This window comes from Genypterus blacodes, unplaced genomic scaffold (genome assembly GCF_046128005.1).
Source record: "Genypterus blacodes isolate CSIRO-AG114 ecotype Tasmania unplaced genomic scaffold, CSIRO-AGI_Gbla_v1 ptg000012l_1, whole genome shotgun sequence".
Taxonomy (NCBI): Eukaryota; Metazoa; Chordata; class Actinopteri; order Ophidiiformes; family Ophidiidae; genus Genypterus; species Genypterus blacodes.
In genome coordinates, this window is record NW_027466826.1 from 6803071 (window position 1) to 6828824 (window position 25754).

The following is a 25754-nucleotide window of genomic DNA, read 5'->3' on the forward strand; positions in this document are numbered from 1 at the left end:
AAAAAAACAAAGCAGGATGATATCTAATGAAATACCAATATTTGGGAGGAATCTGATATTTAAATACCAAGCCCAGACATATAACACAGCCCACTGTATGAAGGCAAATGTCCAGTGTGCTATACTACCTTTCATATCAGTGGTATGGAAATACTGCATATTCCAAATTATATTGTACGTTTTCATATATCAACAACTTTACAGTTGACCCAGAAATGACAAAGTAGGTCAAACTACTGTATATTGGCGCATTCCAACGTCTGATCTGTCAGGCTGATAGTGGAGGGTGTGTGATGGGGGGGTGCTTTTTCCAGCTTTAAAACTGACAAGTCTGACTGTTATATGGCTAATATAGAATAGAATAGAATAGAATAGCGTTTTTTGTTATTGTACATGATGATACAACAAAATGCATTTGTGCTGTGCCTGAATCTTTGAACAGTAATAAATAAACAGCAATAAAGTATAAATAAACAGCAATAAAGTATAAATAAACAACTATAAATAAATAATAAATAACAATGACATCACAACATCACATGACATCATAGCTGAAGATGACCATAGTTCACGATGCCCAATATGTCCAAGATATGTTTCCACTGCTTTCGTTTCTGCTACATTAAAGATTTGTTCCTTATCTACTCATCAACTTCCACCACCTTCATTGTTTAACTCTCACTATCCCCCCCAATCTCATTGATCCCTTTAGGCTTCAGGCTGAATCTGAGCCTGTCTTTCCTTCTCCTGCCTCCTTCACCTCTCCCACCATCTGGCTGCCTGCCACTCCTCTTCCTCCTCCTCCTCCTCCTTCTCCTCCTACACTACAGAATGCCGCACATGGAGCCCGGCCCCCTTTTACACTCCTCAGCTGGAGGAATGAGATGCATTCACACACGCTTTTCCTCGCTCCCTCACAGAGACATACTTAGGCAGCCAGCAGCCCGGGAAACACAGGCATCATGACCCTGTTCGAGGACAACATCCCTGCTGGAACTTCCAACAGCTTCCGCAACTGAACTATAAACCTGAGTGCTGACATGATGATGAGTCTCTGATGAAGATAATTTTTTACTCCTCTCAAGGGTCACTTTTGAAGTTTCCAACAACCTCCGGGATTATTTCCACAACATGAGCGTGAAGAGGAAGAAGCCTGGCCTGGTCATCAGCTGGCAGAAGTCATTCTCCTTCCTGGCTCCTTGGAGGAAAGGTAACAGTTGTGTTCAGTCTCTCAGCTTCTTCTTTCTCTTTTCAGCTTGTAATTGAATTGTCTGTGAGACAGAGCAGTCATTCTAGTCAGGTGTGTTTTATTTGAGGTGGCCATTCTGTCATTAGAGCTGATGCTGCTTCCATCCTCAAACATCCCGTGATTTGCTTGACATCCACAGCAATTGGTCCCAACAAACAGAGTGATCATTCACACTCTTTCTTATATAAATTCACTCAGTAAAAGCAGTGAGAACGGTAAGTGTTACTTGTTTACAGGTATGTTCAATACGGTCTTACAATAGCAGCTGCTGCATCATATGACTTAAGATAAATAAGAGTTTAATGGGATTCACACATACAAGAATTTTTTTTGTCAATTTAAAGGGCAATTAAGTGAATTTCAAGGAGGGTTCAAAGTACTTTTCAGAAAACAAGTCAATGTTTTAATGGAAGCAGAGCTGTAAAATGCTCTGTGTTGTGGTTGATCCAACAAAACAGACATCAAGAACACATGTTTATACCACCGCCCCCATGTGTCTGCTGTAACGTCAGCGCAGGGGTGTTTACCAGCTTCCACAGGACAATTGATCCGACAATAGAATTCATGGATCTTGACTTGGGGCTGAATAATGGAACATTTTCATTATTCTTCACATATGCTCAATGAAAACAGCTAAGATTGATGTTGAAATCTACAGTCATTAGCTTCACATATATAACTGTAAATGTAATCAAATGTTGCTCTGTGGTTTGTAACAGCCTGATTCATTTGTACGTTGAGGCGCAGAGCTTTTATTATTACAATGCTGCTTTAAAGAGTTTTTATTACATGTTTACCTCAGTGTTAAGGGCTGTTTTGGCATTCAGAGAAGTTATTGCACCATCAGGGTTTGTTACATTCTAACTCAGCAGTATGAATATCAAGCAGTGTAAATATTTTTGTAGAGTGGGAGACATTTTTAATCTGTGTGATGCTCCCAGACGCAAACAAATGCAGAACTGCACGGCGAGTCCTCGTTCTCATCCCGCTATCCTGTCTAATCTTGGCTTCAGGTTCCTCTGCATTCCGCATACGAGCCTTGCTCCGATATCATGTCAGCTTATTTACAGTGAGAGCCTCCACACCTGCTGAGCAGCAAATCCTCAAGCTGTTGTGTTGTGGGAGCGATGATAAATCTGCTCATTGTTGCAGCTATGAGGGAGTCTCTAAGCCTCACTTGACAGCAGTCACATTGTTTGTGGCGATATTTTGAGTAGGAAGAAGAGGCCCATTGTAAAGATAACACTTCGGCCTATATTGTGCACAATACAACAGGGAACAGCTTCTTAAAAGCGTTTTTCTTGTGTGCCTTTGCTGTCATGCGATCACTGATTCGATTTAGAAGGGATCAGGAGATTGTTTGGGAAACGTATAAAATACACTGTTATTTGTAACAAAACACTCCTGGGTGAAATTGGATGTCCTGTATGTTAGAGACTGTCCTTCCCCTACTCCCTCTTAGACTTGTCTGTTCATCATTTTGTGACTAACACCCTGAAATATTTGATAAATCCGAAGGACCTGTGCAATAGAGATGATTACAGTGAAGAGACGAGTTGGCAGACGTTACTCAAACTTGAGGAATGTGAGTTCCCGATGTGAGCAAAACTGTAAATATGTCATGTGTCACACAGGTAGACCAACGGCGGCAACATTCTGAGGGTGGAGAGATAGATTTGCAGATAGTTTTGTTCCAATTGCTTTGGTTGAGCAAACCAGGTTTCTAGACCAGTCACATGGATTTAGCTCAGACTATGACAGCCCAAATATGGGCAAAGTAAATGCGTTTCCAGCTTTTATAACTTGGAGCTAGGACTGCCTTTGATTATTTACCTTCTCTTGGGGTCAAGTCAAAGAGCACATGATGAAATTGTTTGGATATGAACAAAATTCCTTATTCCTTGGAATTTTTTCCTTTATGTCCTTATAGATTCTTGTTGTTTACCATCTGTAGTCATATTGCAGTGATCTCAACTGACCTAAAGGAGTGAACTCTCTAGAGTTCCAGTTACTGGCTCCTAAAACCATATGTCCTGCATTTTTGAATGGAAAAGTCAAATGCCAAACTGTCAAAAGAAATGAGCCCAAAGGAGTCTTGACTTTAGTTACAGCGCTCCTGCACATTCTTGCCTTATCCTAATGGTGTCTGATAGGAGAGAGCGGAGTTGGGGGGGCGCCTGTTCGCTGTGATAAAGGGAGGGAGTCTGGGAAGCATCCTTGGGGTTGATGACACCACAGCCAAGGAAAAGGTGGAAAATAAAGTAAAGATCCCACTCAGTCCACGTGTTTAGGGATCAGCTGAGGAGTGTGTGACTTTTCTTGTTTTTTGGGGGCTGTTTAGTAGACGGGACACAGATGGAAGGTGTGTGGTAGGAAACGTCAGCATCTATCTGGTTTGTCTCGCCTGTCCTGGCACCATCATGGGGATACTGATATTTTATGTAGAGAAAGCATTTTTTAATCTTCCCTTTTAAGCTACCAGAGCCTTCTGTTTCATCAAAGCACATCAAATGAGTTTTTACTCGATAGTTAAATTACAATCTCCCTTGTATCATGTATTACGATCAAATTGGTAGAATAAATTAGTAGACAAATCAAAAGTCAATGAATAACATATTTGATCTTAAATCATCAGTCACAGGTTTTTCAGTCCATAACAACCTTTTATGACTGATGACTATGATTTGATATATTAAATCACAAGTTAGGTCAATATTTTCTAGCTCTTAACAGCCATTATTACAAAGTCAAAAGTGATTTGCCATTGATTTTACAGCAATAATTTACTGCTCCCTTAACTACATTATTCATTGTATATAATGAACACCACATTTTTAACAGTATTTTTGTCTGACAACCTAAACATCAATCACAACCCACCCTTTGTCTCCTGCTGTCAAAATTGTGTCCTTTGTCTCCTGAGGACACCGGTGGTCAGTATTGACCGGTGACCCCCCAGAATGCTACAGGGGAGCTGACATGGCCGTAACCTGCTCTGGCCGTAAAAATAGCTGGCTTGTCACAGCCTGTTTATGACCTCTCCTCTCTGAGCCAACAGTTTATCCTGAGGGCTTACGCATGCCTGGTCTGCCTGCAGCACCTCAGGACCTCCCAAAACCTCACAAAAGCTTTAGAAATCTGTCTAAAGAAAGCCATGCAGCGCACACCTGCTGCGGAGGGTGACGCCTATAATGGTCAGTGATATAAAGGGTCAAAGGGCAACCAGGTGGGAAATCATTTTAGGAGAATGAGGATTTTGGTTGAAGAGAGGTGAGGTTTACTGGTTAAAGGTTCAAGTGTCTGCTATGAATGAAAACTCAAAAATCAAAATCTTGATGCTGATAAGATGTTGAAGATTGATGCTTTTCCATCTTTGCCGTCAAGCTTCCTTTTGGATCCGCTTATCTTTCATGTTCCACATACAAATCATATTTGTGTTGGGAAGTCAGCCATGACTGGGAATGCAGGATAGGAATGTGGAGTCTTCGTGATGGCAGTGAAAACCCCTGCGGGAGTTTCTGTGGGCAAAGTGTACACACACTCACACACGCGCACAGGCAAACGCACAAGCACACACACACACACATTTACAGGGTACAGTCATGCTGTGACTATTCCACTATATTTAAAGCCAAGTAAAGCCACTATATTTCTCCCATAAAGGAAAATGGAGTGATAATTTGTTGTTGGGAATATTAATTTCACAAAGGCAACAAAGGGATGATGCTCTTAAATGTTTTTTTTTACGAGATAACAGGTTGTTTTGTATCAAAACTTTGGCACTGGTGATGTCATCCAGTTCATAAAAGCTCAGCTGGAACATGTTGGGATGTTTAACTGCAGCGGAGATGTGATTTTGTCTACCTTTGATCAGTTTGTGTTGTCAGCATGATTTCTTTAATATCACAAATGACTACGATGAGGGAAAACATGAACAGTAGAATAAGAACATAAATCTGAAGGCTAAATGTACTCATTTGTTCTTGAATCCAGCTTGGAGTGGCCATTAGTAAAACTGCAGGTCAAGGCACTTCTATGACGGTTTCACCACTCGTAGTCATCGCAGTGATTTGTGGTTGATACTAAAGGCTCCAGTATACTTTATATGATCTTGACCTTTAGTTGTGCTTGCTTGTGATCCCTCTTTGACCTTTCTCAACACTTGTGGCCCTGTGGACTAAAGCTTTCTAGATTGTTTATCATGCCATAAACTAGAGAGACAGACCCAGGCGGCTTCAGAGCTGCTGGAAGTGTCACGTCTGACACCAACAATAACCAAAGTCACAACCATGTCAAATTCTAACATACGCAACTAAACCTCTTGACCCTGCGAGTCAGCTGTTAAGATGGAATGGAGAGGTTTACCTTCCAGTGGCCACATAGGTGCATGTGTGTGTTTACTCCCAGCTCCTTCTGTGTTGTTCCTCCATGAGGGAGTGACAGCCTTCCAGGCAGCTCAGAGGTTTGTTCTCATGTTGCCCAATCCCTAGGCATCGGTGCGGACAAGAGGGCAGCCCAGTGACTTTACTGCCCATTACTGAAAACATTGACTTTTAAGGGGGGATTGGCTGGATGACAATACCAGCAACACCTGGAATGTGAAATTAATACGATGGGAAATGGCTGAAGGACATTTTAAAGACACAGAAGAGGCTTAAGGATGCGTCCAGGGCGAAGGGGGATGGGGTCAGACTGTCTTTAATTATATGTTGTGAGGTTTAGTCAAGCGTAGAGACTGGAAATAGGCTGACTCAGCCTGTATAGACAATTACAGGCTAGAATACCTGTTTGTGTTGTTTTGGATGGATGAGGACAGCTGGTTGTACGGCTGACGGTGATTGCGTGGAGCGGATTGCGGGGAAGGATGGAGATTGTATCACTATAGCGCAAAGTCGGATTACACAGCCGAGTCGGTGTGGTGGTGACTTCAGTGTGTAATTAAAGTCTACCTGCTTCTCCTCATTGTCTGCCAATAAATCACGTGAGCGGGAGAATAAATAAGGCGGAATGTTGAAAGGAGAACAGAGTAAAAACGGAAGTCTGCCCCCAGAGATATAAAATGATGATTTCCTGCTTGTGCCAGAATGGAGTTGTCGTTTAATTTACTTCAGAGGCTTCACATTCCTGGTTTATGGAAACAAATTCTTAGCTTATTTCACACCAACGCAGTGCTGTACAGGGAATTTGATCTGCTGTGAGTGACAGTTAAACAGAATTAGGAACTCCTGATAAAACTTGTGCTGCCTCTTAGAGACCATTAACATGAACTGTGACATGTACAGAATTACAAACAGACAAAGAGAATTATAAAGGCCAACTGAACAATGCCTTTGGTTACGCTTATTGTCAACATCTTAGTGACTTCACCTTAAGATGTAGGAAAGGGCAATTTTTTAGGGAAAAGTTGCAGTTGGATCTTCTTAGCAAAGGGATTTCAGAATGGTGATTTAAAATGACCTTTATTCATAAACAACTGACCAATAAAAACAGCTAGAATCCCAAAATGTCTTTAGGCTATAAATGTGTGTCAGGGTAGGACGCTCACGGCAGCCCTAAGTTAACAGCTGGATGTGTCTGGGGACAGTAGACAGACTTTGAAGCTCTGGCTGACTCCTGAATTAGCAGCCATAATGTGTCGGGTAATTTTACAGGTGTGCTGCGTGTTGGTACATGTTCCGCTCACTCGAGACGTGAGTAACAACCACGGGAATCAAGTGCAACGTGTCTAACACTGAGGTGCAACTGTCTTGATACTTGGCAGTTACAAACTTTGTTTTTGTCTCCGGAATTTCCAGTCTCCGTTGTGGAAACAAGGATGGATTACTGGCACCCACCATTCTGACACGAGGGTGAGGCCCGGAGTGTGAAAGACGTTGCACTTTACTCATTCATAGAAAGAACAGAATTGAATGGCAGATTGTGCTGGCCTACGCAAAACACACCTGTCAAAACGTCACATCATTGGCCAATCTCTATTATTTGATGGTAGTTTCGGGTTTTAGGTTTGGCTCTGGATGGAGTGAATGTCTTAACGTTCTCTGCCTGCCACCATGCTACTCACGCCACTGGAGGTTATCAGTGTTGGTCTTTTAGCCTCTTAATTCGTTTATCTCCTAGCTGCGTGTGAAATACAGCAGCTCTCCTTAAAGTGGACTGATAACACAACTGACTGGACAAAGTCTTGATACAGCCAATTATGAGATTATCAGGAGCAGCTCCTGGAGACAGTGGACATGGGTGTTAAGCCTCTTTATAGCTACTAATGGTTCACAGGCTTATCAACACTGTCTGCTGGAACACGTTTAAATCAAGCCTTCACACTCACAGTGCTTGTGGTAATATCTTAAAATCAGTTCATTGCTGTGTCTTTCTGACTCTGAAGTGGAACGGCTCTGCTGAATATATGAGCGCTTAATTTATAATGAGATGCAGCTGCTACTGCGGCCCGTAAGCAGCCACTGCTGAGCACTTACCAAAGCTAAACTAACCCCCCCTACACATACATACAGCACATTTAAGAAGAAAAAGGTCAAATATATATCAGAGATTGTGCCTGGCGGTGTCTAGCATTGGCTAACTGGGGTAATCTGTCATAATTACAGAAGCAGTCAGTCCTGCCATTCCACTATAAACTATTATGGTGCAAGGAGGCTCATCTGAAGTTTAGTTAGTAAATATACCTGACACATCATTTATTTTCTATTCATATTTGTGGGGGATGAATTAATTAAGTATCAGTAGTATTAATAAAGTATCTTAAATCTTAAAAAAATCTTAAATATAAACTGAACTCTTAATACCAGAAATGTAGCCAACCTAATGAGCGGGCTGCAATTTTAAAGTCTTCTCTTATATTTACAAAAGTCTTAGAATGTTAAGCAAAAAAAAAAAAACATTGATGTAGCAGAAACACTTTTAATTCTTATTTAGAAAATGATGTGGCCTCTTTTTTTATTGGACTGTTTACACTGCACTGTGGGAGTGAGAGGAGGAGGATGCGTTCAGTGTCTCTAGTTTGATTGGTGATGCAAAGTTACATGGAAAATTGCTTGTAATAGTTCAGGATGCACTGGTGCCAGAGCAGAAAGATGCCTAGCATAATTGTTCTGGACATGTACAGTGTGCAGAATGTTTTCATGAATGGATACTGGCCTTCCTCATGCTTCTTACAGCTCAATTACCATGTGGGTTTTGCATTTCACAAGTATTGTTTTCCTTTCTGGTGACTCCACGGTTCAGGATAGACATTGACATCATGCTCTTTGTGTGGCTTTAGTGGTCTTGCTCAAGAGATGGTAAACATAGAATTCAGCTACCTTAGACATAAGCCTTGTCAATTCACTCAATAGTGAGGTCATTGGGAAAAACAATGGTGACCCGTTGCTGAAGCCACAAAGGAAAACCGTTGGATGCACTGCACTGTTTTCCCAGCATTCAGCGAAAACAGGAAATAGGTTTTCTAGCCTCCACGGAAAAGTATTTCTTTTGAAAAATGACAGCCCAAACCTATTTTGACTTTTTCTCCACACATCCCGAAGCCTGATGCAGACTCCCAACAGAGCACAATCATCGCATCTATTGCTAGGCTCTAATAGAATAAACTCCTTATGATTGTGTAGTTGATTTAAGTCACACTGAAACTTGTTGCGCAGTAAGTGTGTTAGGGGAATAACACACTACACTATTTTTCATTTAGAAGAATCTTTGTAAAATCCACAGTTCTTGCTTTGTATGGGTCCAAATCAAAGACATTTCCCTCTTTGTCATTTGAAGTGGTTCGGAACAAAAGTATTAAGTCACAATCAAAGTTGTAAAAGCCTAATTGAGGAATTAACATCCTGTCCAAGTTCATTACATCAGAGCCATTCATGATTCAGTCCAGGCGTCCACCCCTCTGCCTAATTTAAACTACAGAGAAGCAAATCCACACTGATTGTTCGTACACACACTCATTCCCAAACCACGCTTCTTTCACTTATTTTCTACTTTTGCTTTGCTGTTCCAACAATCAATGACCTAAACTTCCACATTCATTCCAGTTCACATAACACGCTTTTCACAAAGTTCCCCCCTTAAAGGACTCCCTTCTCTAAAGTTCCCCTCAGAGAGGATAAAAGCAGCGGATTTACCACTTCAAAGAACTTTTAATCTCATATTTGCCTTGGCAAAATCTCCAATTCACCCTGCAGGAAGTTGCCAACCCTCCTCTATTGTTGAGGTGCGATCTAGTTATGTGGAATTATATTATTCCAAAATGGTGCTTAACTTTAATTTTCAGAATTAGACTAAATAAAGTAAACAACCCCAAGCTTAATCAGGATCATCGCTTTCCCCGGGGAAAGTGGGAGCGCTATTCGCGGTGGAAAAGCTCTCTTTGCTCTTCAAATTCAAAGGTTGGAGAGAGAAAGGAATGGTATTTGACTGACAGCGAGACATATCAGATTGCCCACAGTAAGAAAGAGGAGAGGACACATATGACTGCTCCCTGTAATGGTATTAACTGCAGCTCCAGATCAAAGCTGGACAGTCAGGTAGGGGACACTGACAAATTGTTTGGGTCCTGTGGAATTTCAGTTAAAAATGCAGGATTATATAAATACCACTCCTCAGGTTTCACTCATGCATGTGTTTTTTGCTGAGTTTCTGCAAAACACGATCAAAAGAAGCAGGACGCATCGGAGGAAATCATTACCTGGGATGTGATGTAGGATGTGATGCCATGGTTGAAATATCACAGCAGCCTCAGCCCTCGGTTTTGTTAACACCCTTAAAATTAATGGGTGTTGTAATTCATCCAGGTATTATATAATATGTTTATCTTTAAAATGGCCTCAGTGAAGCAAAGCCTCTCTGGCAGCCCTAAGCAACTCTTGAACTTTGGCTCATATTCAGGTATTTCAAAGTGTTTTGTTTCATTTGAGGTATTTAGGAGGGAAATTAAAGCCAGTGTGAAAACACAAAAAAATGGCAGCCTAGTAAATACATACAGGTGGGTGGTGTGAGAGTAAACCTGTGTTTGTCTATCTGCTCTCTACAGGGAAAGGTGAAGCATTACCTGAGAGCGATGTTGTCCTAACAAAAATGAAGCTCTTCAATAACTTTCACGAGAAGCTCCTGATGGCTGACGACTCTGCGTCCACCATCTCTATGGGGTCCGTTTCTGAGCAGGACATCACCGACCCCAGCAAAGCTTCTGAGGCAAATGACCTCAAGTCTGGACATCCTCAAATGGAGTTAAGCACAGACTACCTGGCCATTTTTACAGACTCTCAGCTACCGAGGTTGTACAAGTTTGAGTCAGAGGACTCTGGAGTGGAGCTGCCAAGTGGAGCCAACTCTCCTTCCACCCCTACAGGGTCGGAGCAGAGCTTTGTGGTTCACAGTCGCGGATCCTCCTGTGACTCTTGCCATCTAAACCCTGACCCTACTTCCCTCCCTGATAAACTACTCACACACGAACAAAGCTCTGACATTAAACAGGAAGAGGACCCAGTGGATAATATTCAAGAAAATGTGTGTACGCCATCAGAGGAGCTGAGCTTTTTAGCTGAGGAAGTAGAACTACATGAAGGTGAGGACATAGATCAGGACCAGTGCAGAGCTTCAGGAAACGTTCCTGGAGGAGATGAGATATCTGAACAGCTCGAGGAGAATAATGAGGCGACCAAAAGGCTCAATTCAGAGGACTCAAGGCCTGGAGACCAATCGCCAGCTGAGGCCTGTGATGACTCGACAGGCAATGACTTTGAGATGAAACCTTTAAGGAAGAGCAGCTTGAGTGACAGCCTAGAGGAGTACATGGATGAATGCTGCAGACTCAGTGAGGTAAGACGAGAAGTTTATAGTCTTTCTACTGTGGTATTGGTACTTTTAATAATTTAATAACTTCTTCCACACCTGTTTGCTGCCTATAAACACGAAGACATATTCTCAGTTTGTCTTCCCGTCTAAATTGTCTCACACATTCAAACTGCCTGGATCACTGATGTTACTGTACAAGTGATCTCATGCAATTTGCACTCGTACAGGAGATTACATTTTTGTGCAGCGATGCTTCCATAAGTGTTGAATAGAGTGTTACACAGTTATTTTAGCTTCCTCCAGACTTTGAGGAAAATCCCTTTAGGCAAACAACAGAGATACTGCACGTACTCTGTCATTATGTCTAATTTTAAACCATTCCCAGCCTTTATGTCACCAGGTAATTGCCTCACTGCAACTGAAATAAGGTTCCCTGAGTCAGTATATATTCCGGTGTCTAGGTATGATTACAAGTGGAAGTCCTTCAACTCCGGGACATTGCTGTATCTGTAAACTAAGAACTAAGCAAATGTAAATCCTGTTCAGCCTGCACTCTTTGCTTTGACCTCTTCCTTTGACAAAATAGCAATGTAATCATTCATAAAGACCTGTTGCTGCATGTCTCCTAATATGAAGCTTTCAAGTAAGAACGCTGGCTCCATTCATGTTCCAGGAAAAGAGGTGTTTTCTACTTTGTATCCAAAATGAGAAAACAGAGTATATTGTACAAGGAGAGCACCTGACAGCTGTGGAAGCTGCAGAGTCATAATCACCTGTTTGATGTCCTGGAAACATCACAGTCAAGCTGTAAGACTTTGTGTCTTTCAATACCGGCTGCTATTACAGAGAGAAGCTTGATCCAGCTGTAGGTTAGGGTTAGCCACGTGAATACATGCTGTTGTTTTAGACCGTCGTGCCACAAACACATGGGTTGGACCACAATTTGATTATTGAACGTCATTCCCAGAATATTGAAAAGGTGAAGTAACATATTTGCACACCGGTCTGAAATAGTGAAAATAAAGAAAGTGTACTCTGATAAAGACATTAATGCCTGAATAAAACAATTTACAATCACAAAACCAAGGTTGGAGTAGACGTACTTCCATTGGCCACAATTTGAATCACATAGTAGTAGGATGTTAACTCTAAAGTTGAGTCTAAAGCCAAATTATCGCCCTAAATGCAGCATAATTAAAGTTTTAAAGTGCTTATAAACATACAGAGTGTGAGAGGCAGTTAATAAAGGATCTGAGTGTGACATGTGAAATGGAGATGGTGGTCCACAGCTGTGGTACACGTTTTGCCTTCATTCTTACATCGCAGAACCTGGGCTCGTCAAACTCCTCAAGCTGATACAAGGCCGCACTTCAAAGCTACAGATGTCTCAACACATCCTTCCCATCTCCTGCTCAAAAGACCTTTCAAAACAACGTCAGGTTCAAAGGGCTTCGCTGAAGACAAGACTGTTATTATGGCCGGTAGATCAGGCGAACCAAAGCGTGAGAGCGTGCTAACACTCGGGCACGGGGAGCGAGGTGGGGAGGGCGTGCGGTACAGTACACGGCCGCTTTTTCATGAATCCGCATGTCATGCAGCACCTGTTCATCTGTGCTGAGAGACTGAAGATTTTTCCGGCGATATTGCCACTGACCGCCGGGCCCTCTCTCATCTAGACCCTCCTTTTTCTTCCAAGCGCAGACCTCGGCGGTCTACCTGCATGCATCAAATAGGTGTCAAATATCTCAAATTACTCACATATTTACCCAGATAAAGGCCCTTTGATAGGTCCCTGGGGCCCTGTGAAGTAATGGCGGGCGGCAGCGGTTTTTAGGGGCCCACCGTGACTGAGTTTAGGGGTACATTGCTGACAGGCGGTTAGGTAGCAGGGCCCCCTCGGTCATCATTATCACTTGTCACCACAGCTAATAATGTAATTCCAATGCCGGCTAGATGGAACTCTGCGGTCGGGGCTGTAGGGATATTGGAACAGCTTTTTTTTCCCTCTCCTATAAAAGGACTTTTCTCTTCAACACGCCTCGTCTTTCTCAACCTCAGATCACAGTTAATGACACGCGATGGCGAGGTAGCAGGTCTACTCGTGTTGCCATGACATGAGATCATAAACACTGCCAGATAGCATAACGCTACAAGAATTAATCCTTCAATCCTGTGTTGGTCTCAAGGTTCAGAGGGCTTATCGTCCAGCACATAGCAGCCGTATTTCATCATATGGACCTATTTATCTCCGTTTCTGACCTCATACTGGGTGTACATATGCCAAAGCAACTCAGCAGTGCCATAACGTGAAATACAATGTAATTAAAATATCTGTGCTTCTGGTTTACTGGAATTCCGCAGCTGCAAAACAGAGGCACTTTTAAGAGCTGCGTTTCATTCACATACATCAGAAGGAATTTCAAGTGTCAGTGAACAGATGGTGGGTGATTAGTGATGAGATGAGATGAGTAGACGGGTCAGATAAGATATGCATTAAAAAAAATCACATCAAGCTGTCCATTGTACTTAACTTTTACTGGATCTTGCTGCCAAAGCTGGGAAGCAAAATAAATGTACTTAGATACTGTAACTAAGCCTGTTTGGTGATATGGTACTTCATTTCAAGTATCTGACAGCTATAGGTAAGAGATTCAAGATTTTTGACCATTAAATGCCGGAGGTGTCATGGCAATTTTTCAGGAACATTGAACCTCATTTTTGTTTGATCTCGGTTGCAGATTTTTCCCAGGCAGCCACGTAATGCTTCAACTATTCAAAAAGCACAAACCTCCTCAAATTGGAGATATAAAGTTTTATGACACATTGTTAGTGTTCGATCCCCTACATCATAAAGCATTATAGTCAGACTTTGCCAACTTGGACCATTTACAATACTCGTAAATTTGATTCTATTCACCCTTTGTTTACCTCTAATACTTGTTTGTGGTGTTGTACCCTTTCGAAATTCTCTCATTCCAATTTTGTAACTCTAATTCAAGTGTTTTATAGACACTGTGCTTGCTTACAGTATCATGTGTGTGTGCGATGTCAGAGGTTGCATACTGGAAAGGAAAGTGTGAGCACAGCACGCCTCCACACTCGCTCACTAGTGATTTACTCCTCTATCCATTCCATTGTTAACTACTAAATGCAAAATGCAACAGTCAATTGCAAGATAAAGGAGTAAACCCAGGCAGGTTTTGTTTTCCAGTTCCCGTGTGGATACTTTGAAATAAATACTGTATACTGCAGTGAAGAGAGGCAGGAATACTATCTCCTCCTCATTCCACAGTCTGGATGTTGCCTGGATGGGAGAGGCTGCTCTGTCTGTACGTGAGCTGCTCCTGCACCTTTCTCTCCCTCTCCAAATTCTCTACACACATCTGGCGCCTCATTCCTTTCCAGCGCTGTCATATTTAGGAAAGTATGTTGGGTGCAACCGAAATCATAGTAAGTGAGGGCGTCACTTTCCACCGTGATCTTGGATGTTACTGTCCAATCACGCTCATATTTTAATGACTCAATGTGATATACGAGTGGAAAGAGGGAGAGATAAAGAGATGGTAACAGTGATGGAGCTCCCCAACTGTTTATGCAACAGCCTAATTTTTCATTGCTATGTATTTTGTGAAATAGTCATAATAAGGCCATAGTTTATAAATGTTCATTCTTGGAGGACACTTTTTCATGCAGCATGCAGACTATAATCCCCCATGTGACACAGGAATGACATATTCTGCCAAGTTCCATGTTATTTCTATTTCTCGTCCCTTTTCCTTTTGTGAAGAATCTCAAATCTTGTGACTTTTACTCCTGATTGATTTCAGTCCTCATGTTGAGCCGTACAGATGAATGTTTAAAGGGTTCGTCGTGAGTCAGACTTTCTCTTTAATCAGACAAAGACTTAACCACATGATCTTAATCCTTCAGTCTTGTTTCAAAGCCACAATAAGACTGAATATGGAAGTAGTTGACTTTTTCACGACGGATGTTTTGAGGAGTGTCAGGCATTGCTGCCCCTTGACTCATGGGATCAGAGGAAACACAGAGGAAGGGGAGCAGGGTGTGTGTGTGTTTGTTTGCGTGTGTTTGCCCGTTTTAAATGGGTTTGTGCACGCAAAAGGAGGTTTTCCGGGATCCCGCTCTAGATCCCTCAGTGTAGAGGGGCTGTGAAAAAGATCAGCCCCTGCCCTCCTAATTACAGACCCTTCCCCCTGTGACCGCCATTGAGGAAGTGAGGGTCATCTCCCAAAAGGAATAGCAGTCCTTATCTAAATTGGCCTCTGAGAAACTACAACTCAACTGCTCACCCGGATTTAGCAAAGAGCAGATAAGGATGAATAGGCCACCAGATAAAGACATCCACTTCGCTTAAAATGATGCTTAGACTACAGAACTAGTACTGTTGTTGTAATTTGACTTAATAAATTTTAATGTTTTATCAGCTGTTTTAATTTCAAAATATTGGTTGTGGTATCATCCAACAAAATAACATCAACCAGATGCTACTAGAGATATAAAATAATATTAATTATCACTACTGAACTCTGGTTTTAGAGACTTTAGAGGACTTTTGACAACAAAAAAAACTTCCCCAAGAATCCTCCATAGACACATCCTCTGTGGGGTTCATGGTCAAGAGCATGTGTGGGGCACAGAGGGTTTCTCCATCAGAGGAAATGAGTGATGTCAGCCCCCAGGCTCTTATGGCCGCTGTCCCATTGTTTGTCCAGTGTTTCCATCTCTGCTCACAGTTCCCCGACTGGAGTTTCAGCATCAGCAGCACGGGAAAGGGGCTTCAGAGAAGGGGGGAAAAGACCCCGACCTGAGCTCACATCCTGCTTTTGTTAAGACACATTTAAGGAATGTGAATGATTGGATAAATATTTGCTCAAAATTTCCTTTTCGTATTGCCCAAAAACGTGAACAGCTGCAGCTTCAGGTTGTAGAAACACGTAAACATTACAGGTTTCCATCCTTTTCTGGCTTCTTGGTGAAGCAGTAAATCATGTTAAAAGTCAAACAGAGGTGACTTTGGTCTGGCAGAAGCCACCCGAAAGCCACTTCAGTTTTGTTTGAATCATTCTTTTGTTAAAATATTTGTATTACAAAAAGATAACCAAATCTATAACCATTGACACCTAACTTCAAGTGAAATGGAAAACAAACTAAGGCTGGCACGTGAAGATGTACACAATAATTTCAGGATAGAAGGATAGTCGACCCTGAGATAACCCCTAACTGCATCACACGTGAGTCTGTTTATCTAGGATCCCTCTTGGATGATGTTGTGAATTCATTGCCTGTGGCATTGGAATGCTTCTGCAAGATTTCACACTGATTTCACGCAGTAAATCTGAGCGCAGCACATGTAGAGAGATTATTTAGATTTCCTTGTCTTTGTTACTGCAGAGCTCTTAAGTGTTGACAAGCCTTTTTTTTGTTTTGTCCAGGCACAGCAGACCAGCTCCAACCCTCTGGGGTCGGGCTTAGGCTACCTGGAGCACATCTGCCAGCTCATTGAGAAGATCGGCCAGCTGCAGGAGACCAACCTGAGACTACAGAGGCAACTCTGCTGCCTGCAGAAAGACAGTCGGATGACCAAGACCAAAGAGGTGCGTGTTGGTTGAAACAGCATTTAATTTTGGTCTACAGTCCTCATATGGAGCACACGTCATCAGATACAAACTATACATGTTTAGAACAACTGGAGGCACTGAAACAACTTCCTTTCAGCTGTTATCAGGAACAATAAAGATGGAGGGAACATATGGAAGTATATCTATAAATCCAGTCAATCTATCAATGTTATCTCTCTTTTTCCAAAAAGATTAAAGGTCTCCACTTCACATTTGCTTTGTTATCATACACCTCAGCACTCTAGTGACACTGCACAGGGATGTCGAAATAAGAGGAATGTTGCTTTCTTGTTGGAGGCCCTTGGCACAAAAGAGAAAGTTTGGTTTCAGAAAGCGTAGAGTGAAATTACCCAGGTCACTTCAGGCTCAGATACCGGAAAAGCTTTTCCACTGGAGCAAAGCATGAACCCAGCAGGAGTGCGACACTTCAAAGGTACCAAAGCCAGGCTGAGGAAAAAAGCTAAAGAAATGAGAAGGAAGAAAGAAAAATGTTAATTTAATTTGTTAAACGTATTAAACACAAACATCACTCCAAGTGTATGTTTAAAGGGGAATTTCAGAGTTCACCTTCAGTCTGTAACATCTGAGCGAAGGACCACACCGGCTGCTCTCCCAAGCCCATTCCGCTGAGTCCCCGCTGTGATAATCTCAATGCCAAATCCACGGGTGAAGACAAAGATGATACTGCAGCCCAGCTGGACTGTCTGAGGTCCCTGAATGGAGCATAACTGACAGCTCTGTGTCTGTGACAGCTACACTCCCACTGGAGACACAGCTGGATATGTGGACACAATAAACTCTCTCTCCGTCCAGCTGTCCCTGCTGCCTCTTAGTTATGGAAGAGTGCCGTCCTCAGACCACGGACGCATTTCATCCCAGTGCCTCAGGGTTCTGGGGATGTGGGCACACGTTTTACATTTTTAAAAACATTTAGCCCGTGCTCTTGCAATACATTTTTGTATTCCTTTGGGGAGAGTGTAAACAATCATATGCTTCCTCCATGACATACACACACACACTGTCAGTATTGGCAGTTGAATATGTGAAGGAATATTTAGCACTCCTTCTTCTACCTCAGAACTCTCTAAGAAAATAAATAACATGCGGTTACGCAATAGAGAAGTGAGAGGCGTGTGTGTGTGTGTGTGTGTGTGTGTGTGTGTGTGTGTGTGTGTGTGTGTGTGTGTGTGTGTGTGTTGTTTTAGAGGCCCATTTTAACCTCCACAGTTGGTCGGTGAAAGGTAACTCCAGAGCAGGGAAAGAAATTATTTGGCGAAGAAATCCGGATATGACCTCACCTAATGAGGCACTTGGGTTTCATGCTGAAGCTCTACGCAGGTGGTGTGTGTAAGTGTGTTTGCATGTGTAGTTCAGTGGTCTCACTTTAAGGTGATGAAAACTGCTGCAAGAGTCTTAGTCTTAGTCTTAAAGTGAGACATAATAGAGCAGGGACAAAAATTCCGATCCTGCCCTCAGCTTTTATTTCACCATCATTAAGGTGTTTCGGGTGCTGAATTTGCATTTGCGTAGTTTTGGGGGATTTTACATGGAAGTGATGCCACACTTCCTTCCAGTTAGGATAGAAAGAGGTCGCTGTCAGCGCTAGGATGTCTGAGTCATTTTTATTGTTCTCCATGTTTTACTCGGCTGCAACAAAAAGACACAAGGGATGACATCTGACAAACACACACACATACAGTGCGGCAGGACAGAGTCACACATGACACCATCCACTACAAAAGGTCCTGAGAAAGAGCGTAAATTCTAAATGAGTGGAGATTAAGTTTGGATCACTGGCCGTTGCTACACTCCATTCCTTTACTGCTTATAAGAATAGAATTTCTGAGGTCAATCTTCACCATTTAGGTTGCAAATTATAAGGATTAAGCCTGAATTTATGGTCTGAGTGAATATATTTTCACCAACAACACCCTCAAAGCTGATGACAGATGATTGTTATGACTATTGTGAAATTCTAAAAATGTTTTAGCTTCATTATTCTATTTATGTGATGAGATTTATGTGGCCGCATCAGAAAATAACTCCCTCTCTGTGCCTTTTCCTGTCGTTTCTCCCATCAGGACTTTTTCCGGCAGCACTGCAGCTGTGGTGTAGCCAGTGTGACCTTCCAGGATGCACAGAAGAGACACAGCAGAGGTGAATTCTTGTCATCCAGTGGAACCTTGTCTGACCTGTCCACCATTCCCGAGGTCACCCGTCGTCCGCTCAGTACAACCAGAAGCTGTAAGGAAACAGAAAATAAAATGTATTAGACCTGTAGGCTTAACATGGGAGGATATTTCAGAACAACTATCTAATAAGAGACATACTGTACCTATATTGTGATATTCAAAGATATTCATTGGTGTGCCTTAGCTGTAACCTAAACCGCCCCTTATTAACCTTTACCATTTAATTACTGGTTGGATCAGCACTTCATAATAAGCTCAAGTTGGATGTGTCAACACACAGTGTACACAAAACCATATATTAATGTTTTAATTTCAATGTTAGTCTTACACCTTCCTGAAATGTATCTAATTCGGGTGTTTAAAAAAGATTTAGTTATACTTACATTTCACAACCTGACCCTGCAGCAACCCCCGGTGTGTTTCAGCCTCAGTGTTTACGTTGTCACCGGACACCAACTCCAGGTGATGTTAGTCATTTGGGAGCACAGTCATCTCTCTAAATGTTATTATTACGGTTGTGTTTTTGGTGAGGCTCACGTTGCCGGAGGCCTCGGTGGCCGACAGCTCGGTGGTCCCGCGGCGAAGATGAAATTATAAGTCGAGCGGGACGTGGGCGGAATTCCTGGCATCCTGCTCATGACGGGAACATATAATGTCCCGTGGTCTCTGGAATGCCTCGATCCTTCCTCTGATGGGCAGGAAACTGGATCTGGGGAAGAGTTTGGAGAAGTCAGGAGAGAGAGAGAGAGAGATAGGGGGCCCTAGTTGAGGTGTGATAAATGGGAGTGGATTGTGCTTCAACTGCCAAGCTTTATTTTTAAGAGTATAGAATCAGATTTGATATTAACCACAGATTTTTAGGAGTGTTCCGATAGAGCTAATTAAATTCGACATGAGTGAACATAGGACAGAATGGGGAGTGTTTTCGTTTAAGGGAGCTTTTGCATTTGGAATCTAGGGAATCTATAGGGAGAAACTGCATGCAAGAGTTCACACAGACCATTAAAAAGATTGAATAACTGACTTTGATACGACCAACAACAAGCAAATGGGTTTTCTTTGAAATACAGATGAAGCTGGAGCCTCATGCTCGGTTTTAATAGTCAGCAGTAACTGTTAGCTCATGTGATAAGAGGAGCCGTGTTTACATGCACACGGGAGAGGTGGGGAGGGCGAACAGAGGCAGAAAACAGGCCTGTGCTGATTTAAATCACCATCTGTCATAACAGTCATCACTCCCATATCAACACACGTCTCTCCAACATGTGATAAACATTTCTAACTCTCACACAGTTTGCTCGCATTTGAAAAGCTGCAACATCCAACTTTTCACATTGAAATGAAAACAAACACCCTCCAGTTTAATCACCTACATCCATCTCTTTGGCTGGAACTGCAGTGATGTTGAACTGGGCTGAGCCTTTTTGGACCCCAGCACCCCCCAATTAAATGCTTCACATTTGAACTTGCTCATGTGGGCGCCCCCTTGTGGCCATTAGGCCCTAAGCAGTTGTGCGTTCTACGTTCACACTCCATATCAGCTCTGTTTAAATGTCAGTGGTGGCTTTATGAATGGGGCTTGTATAAGAGTAACGCGGTGTAAAGGAGTACAAGATAAGAGTAAGAAGAAGAGTAACCTGAAGGAATCTGAATATGGATACTTGAATCTATTCCTCTAGTCTTTCAACGCAAACACACACTAAAACTGCTTCTTGTGTCTGATTTGTGTTTCAGATGTGAGCAGTGACGCTTCGGCACCCTCACCAGTGTGGGTGAGGCGAGGGCTAAACCGGAGGAGTTACCCTGAGGGGGAGATCCACTTCCTTGGTGACAGCACCGAAGGGATCTCCTCCTCCCCTCGGAGGGTGAGTCATGTTTGCATATTAATGGTCCAGTACAATAAGAAGCCCAGTCAAGCATCTCCTGATGTTCAACAAAGGAACATTTCAAGTCCAAAAAGACAAAATACTGTGTCTGGATTCGATCGCTCTTATATTTGGTCGATGGATCATGACGAGAATTGACTTTAACACTGCTTATAGTGACATCATTGGATTTTTGCACGTTAGAACAACAACTTGCCAGCAAGAGATGGTAGTTAGCACGTCCGCATGGTGACCCCTGCCCTGCACAACCTGCCCTCCCCCCTACCCACCCACTCACTCTGACTCAGTGTTGACTGTGTCTCTGGCAAACCTGCAGGGGCAGATAACTCTCTGAGTGATGACACATGATGAATGAGATACTATGCTTGGGCCTGGAAGTAAAGATCCTCAAGGGCCTCAGACCGGAGATTTGACTGTAATTAATGTGGCATGAAGGATGTTTCAGGGTGAAACAAGCCTTGTGTTTGGATTGATGTTTGTCAGCCAGAGAGAGATTTTGACCTTGACCAAAACCTTTCATTCTGTCTAATCCTTGTCTCTAATGATTCTGTTTGTATTGTGCGCAGCGGAGTGAGAGCTACACATGGGGCCGAGTGAAAGACTTGGTGCGGAAAACGAAGCTGAGGAACCAGAGCAGACTGGGCCTGAGCTCCACCTCGCTGAAGATGTCCTGTCCACAGCTCTACAGGTGAGGAAACGACACTGTGGACACGCTGGAGGCTGCCATTAAAAACTATGAAGGGTTTAGTGCTGCATCAGGACAATCCATACCTATTTTCTTGTGACTTTGCCCCCAAAAATCTCAAATCTACCTCCAAACTCACAGATGGAGCTTAGATTTTACTGCCCCTGCATTTGTTTTTGTGGTGAAAGTTGGTGTCTGGTTCTCAACACCACTGAAAAGGAGCTGGTGCTTGCCTCCCTTATTTGTTGAACAAAACAAAAAAAAGCTTGTTTGGAGGAGAAGGAATGTGAGTTATTTAACTGTAGTGAATGCAAGCCAGCATGAGGGGGAAAGGGGATTACTCTGAGGGGTGAAGTGGTGACAATGTCAGTGACTTAAGCTATGAAAAAAGAAATGACAGGTTTCTGGCAAATCAGGATAAAAGCAGCCACAGCCTTCCTTTATTTGAGAGGGTGAAGAAGAGAGGAATCTGGTGGGAGGTGGAGGACTGCCCTTCCACCTATTTCTCCATCCTTACTGAGGCTTGGCACAGACACAGATGGACTGACTGGGGGTGGGGGTAGCGGGTTAGTGTCAGGCCTGAGGTATGCCTGGAGTAGTGGGAGAATTCCCTCCATGGATTTAAACAGAGGCCTGCTGAGATATGGCTGCGGTCCAGGATTGATTAGAAAGAACACAGCCCTCCTACAGAGAAATGCATGTTGGCCTGCTGCACTGCCCTATGTCCACTTGATCCTAATGGAGAATAAACGCTCTCGCACGCTCAGGGGGCCGGGAAGCGGCGGGAGCGTCCCGCTTCTTCCGACGGCACAGTGGCTCCCAGCAGTAACAGTATCTTCTCCTTCACAGGCCCGATCTGGGACCGGTTCAACTCCCTGTCAGGAACAGGAACTCCATGATCTCCTTGCGACAGCCGAGCAAATTGGACATTGGACGACTGGACATTCCCTGGTTACAATAAGCATAGAGGTAATACTCAGTACTTAACTTTTTAAGTGTATTGATATATCCATTAAGATGCATCTAATCTGATTTGACCCAATTTTTTTGAAGTATTGTAAATAACCTTAAATCAATCCTCAATTTCAGAATGTAAAAATGTGCCTGTATAGCACTTTTCATGCAGGGAATGCAGCTCAAAGTGCTTTTGAGAGTAAAATAATAGATACAATTCAAATTACATTAAAAGCAAGAATTAAATAAAGAAAATCAGCTTAAAAGTCTAATTAGAAGCAAACACAGATTTAGTTATAGTTGTTCACTGAACTCGCCTCCAACCTCAGAAAAACCCTAATCGTTGCCTAACATAGCAGACACACATACTGTATGTACATGGATTAACTTCGAGGTGCAAAGGTCACAGTGGAGGTGGAGAACATTTCACGGCCGTCACGCTTCTTCACTGGACCCTTTGGTGAGAATCTGTGTTCTTTCCTTCCCAGATACGGACCAGATGGCTTCACGTTGAGAATGGAGGGCACCATGACGTTGCACAGAGAGATGATTCAGGACGGGAGGAGAAACATGAAGGGAATGAGGAAGATGTACAGCATGAGGAGCGGCGGTATTGCGTCAGAAAAGGGAAAATTGGTGCGCTTATGCAAGATTCATAGACTGTATATGGCAGTCGTGTACATGGACATTATAAGTCTGATATATTTTGAACTACATCACACGTTTGTAGCCATTCTCAGCTGTTCAACACAGATTTCCATTAGAGCGCTGTAGATAAACAAATGTAACAATCCAACTAATGTGAAACAACACACACGTCATAGCTATGGCTCTATTTTGTATATTGTAAATAAGTTATAGACAACTGGCAGGCTGCACTGTATAAGCTGTATATGTGTGTGTATGGGTTTTATATAACGTGAGTGCGTGTGGAGTGCATGCAGAGCTCATATGTATGAAGAGTTCAGGAGGTAAAGCCTGTGGAGTTCCAGTGAGAATAGATAATACATCACGCTTATGTATGAGATACAGATAAGGTTTTTGGTGGAAGCCACTGCCTCGCTGCAGGCTGCCGTCGGACTTAATGTAACATTTATGAAATGTGGAGTCTGTTTCCACTTTTCGCTGCAGATGAAAATTCACTTCCATCAAACAGCAGGTTGTCGAAACGTTGAGTTTTTTCAATTTTCAGCAGATGGTAGGAGGGTGCTGAGATCCATCAATCTCTTCATATTAATGCAATATAGATTTCTGGTATATTTCCTGGCATTTGCTCTCCAAATGGACATGCAGATCAAAGCTTATGTAAGACAAGTTTAGCACGACGATTATCTTCCCTTGGGTCAGTGACATTCTCTTGTCTTGTTTCAGAGAAGAAAATATAGACAAAACTAATGTCAAGTAATAATTTCTACCATTTACCTTTGAATAAATGTCTACTTTCTTGTCACTAATTGGTTTAAACATTAGTGATTCATCCTAGAGCCTTAACACATTATCCACTACAGCTGTGCTTCATTACGCTTCTCTGTCTCACATCACTGTTGTTGATATTTTCAAAATGTTAAACCATTTTGGATCTATGACAGCGGCTTTGAAAGGGTTTTATGAAGCTTACAGATTGGAAAATAGTCCCAAGACATGGAGGAGCATTGCATTTGAACGCAAGGCAGCCACCTCAACAGCAATTACAAGACAACCATGTAACATTGACGTGTGTTACGGGCATGGACATTATGCACAATGTCATGTTTAACTTAAATGAAAAAGAGACTTTAAGGTCAAGGTGCCAGTGTGCAGGGGAAAAGGCCCTCTGTGATTTATCATCATTTTAGGGGTCTACTCATAAATACATTGATCCACTTCTACTTTTGTTTGTTATAGCACCACTGTGCACACACACACACACACACACACACACACACACACACGGTACAGACAGGAAGATCTGACTATCCTGGGTACATAAGGTTCCCCTCCTAAACACCATGCTGTGTTTAGATTGGCCAGATTTGTCAGCGAAGTTGAGCTACACACAGAAGCACAGACGCTGGTCAAACACATGATAGCCTGGTGCTTCATGGACGTGTTTAACCAGGCTTGTTTGTGCATAACTCAAATATGTGACATGTTGATGCGAAACCTTTGTAAAAGTAAAAGGACCAATTAAAAACAAAGCTTTCAGGACAGTTGAGGGCCTAGGGGTTTATCTTTCTGGATGCATGTCTATAGGCACGAAGCCAAAGTTTGGGGATTTTGACAACATTTGGCAAAGACAGTACGGCCCATTATATTAGAATATACAAATGAGGGGAAATAACTTAAGCATATTGATAATAATCCTGTCCCTTTAAAGCTTGCTTGTTGAAGTAGCTCATTGCTGGCACATGTGGTTCAGTTCCAGTTACATAAAGCAATTATAATAGTAATTTCTTCACTTTTGTGGGTCTGAAACCTAATGCTGGCTGGTGTCTATGCTAAGACAAAAGGGGAAAGAAAGACGAAGAACAAGACCGATGGTCAGCTAGTTTGGCCTTGGTGGAGTAAATCCAAACAAGTTCCAATTGATGTTGGTAATGCTTCAGTAAAACTGTTCTTGTATTATGACAAGCTGTACTTGTGATATTTTATGGAAAAGGAATAAAAACAGCATACTTATACTGTGCTATAGTGGACTCCTCCTCTGATATCTCTGAATAGTCAGTAAAGAAAGGGATATGTATGTTTAAGGTTACAAGAACTGTTTGTGTGTAAATGACAGCTGATGATTATCCTGGGAGTTTATTGTATGACTACAGGCAACTATGTGTATTTGTATTGTTTCCACATGTGCATTGCATCAATTTTCAAAGTTATTTTTGAAAATAAAGTTAAAAGTAAAGATATTTTGTCAGTTATGGTTTTGGTAATTGTGTTGATGGATTTCTGTGCATTAGCAGTGAGTTTCCAGCCAAAGCCAGAAGAGGGCAGCAGTGAGCTGGAAATCATCACACATGCTGTCTCTGGGCTCATTTCCCACTTTAACACACTGGAGCTCTATTCCATCAGGAGTCAGTAGAGCATGAAAAGTAATATGTACATATATTAAGAACATAGATTAGCCTCAGTATTTTAATTTTGGGGTCAGTTACACTAATTACTTTTGGACTTAAGTAATTATTTTCAAAGTAATAGCGCATGTTAAATTTTTTTTGTTTAGTTCGGACCCTATAATAGACACTATTTAGTTTTGGATAGAATAGATGACCCAATACACTTCATTACTTCAGACTTAATTTATGGTTACATTTCAAATAGATTAGATACAGTTCATCACTTTCAAAGTAATTGGTTACATTTATATAAGTA

At 42.3% G+C, this 25754-nt stretch overlaps 1 protein-coding gene across 2 annotated transcripts; it reads left to right on the plus strand.

Annotated features, from left to right (window-relative positions):
* Nucleotides 1-849: 849 nt before the first annotated feature.
* On the plus strand, nucleotides 850-25071 carry LOC143012482 (uncharacterized). Of its 2 annotated transcripts, none has more exons than XM_076165623.1 (8): nucleotides 850-1210; nucleotides 10287-11074; nucleotides 16504-16665; nucleotides 18771-18846; nucleotides 20616-20746; nucleotides 21334-21455; nucleotides 22302-22421; nucleotides 22895-25071. In XM_076165623.1, the coding sequence occupies exons 1-7, from the start codon at nucleotides 1132-1134 to the stop codon at nucleotides 22411-22413; spliced, it is 1470 nt and encodes a 489-aa protein (XP_076021738.1). In that variant the 5' UTR covers nucleotides 850-1131; the 3' UTR covers nucleotides 22414-22421; nucleotides 22895-25071. The 2 variants fall into 2 exon arrangements, with proteins under 2 accessions (XP_076021738.1, XP_076021728.1); XM_076165613.1 differs by having other exon boundaries at nucleotides 851-1210; nucleotides 18771-18933.
* The last annotated feature ends 683 nt before the right edge of the window (nucleotides 25072-25754 follow it).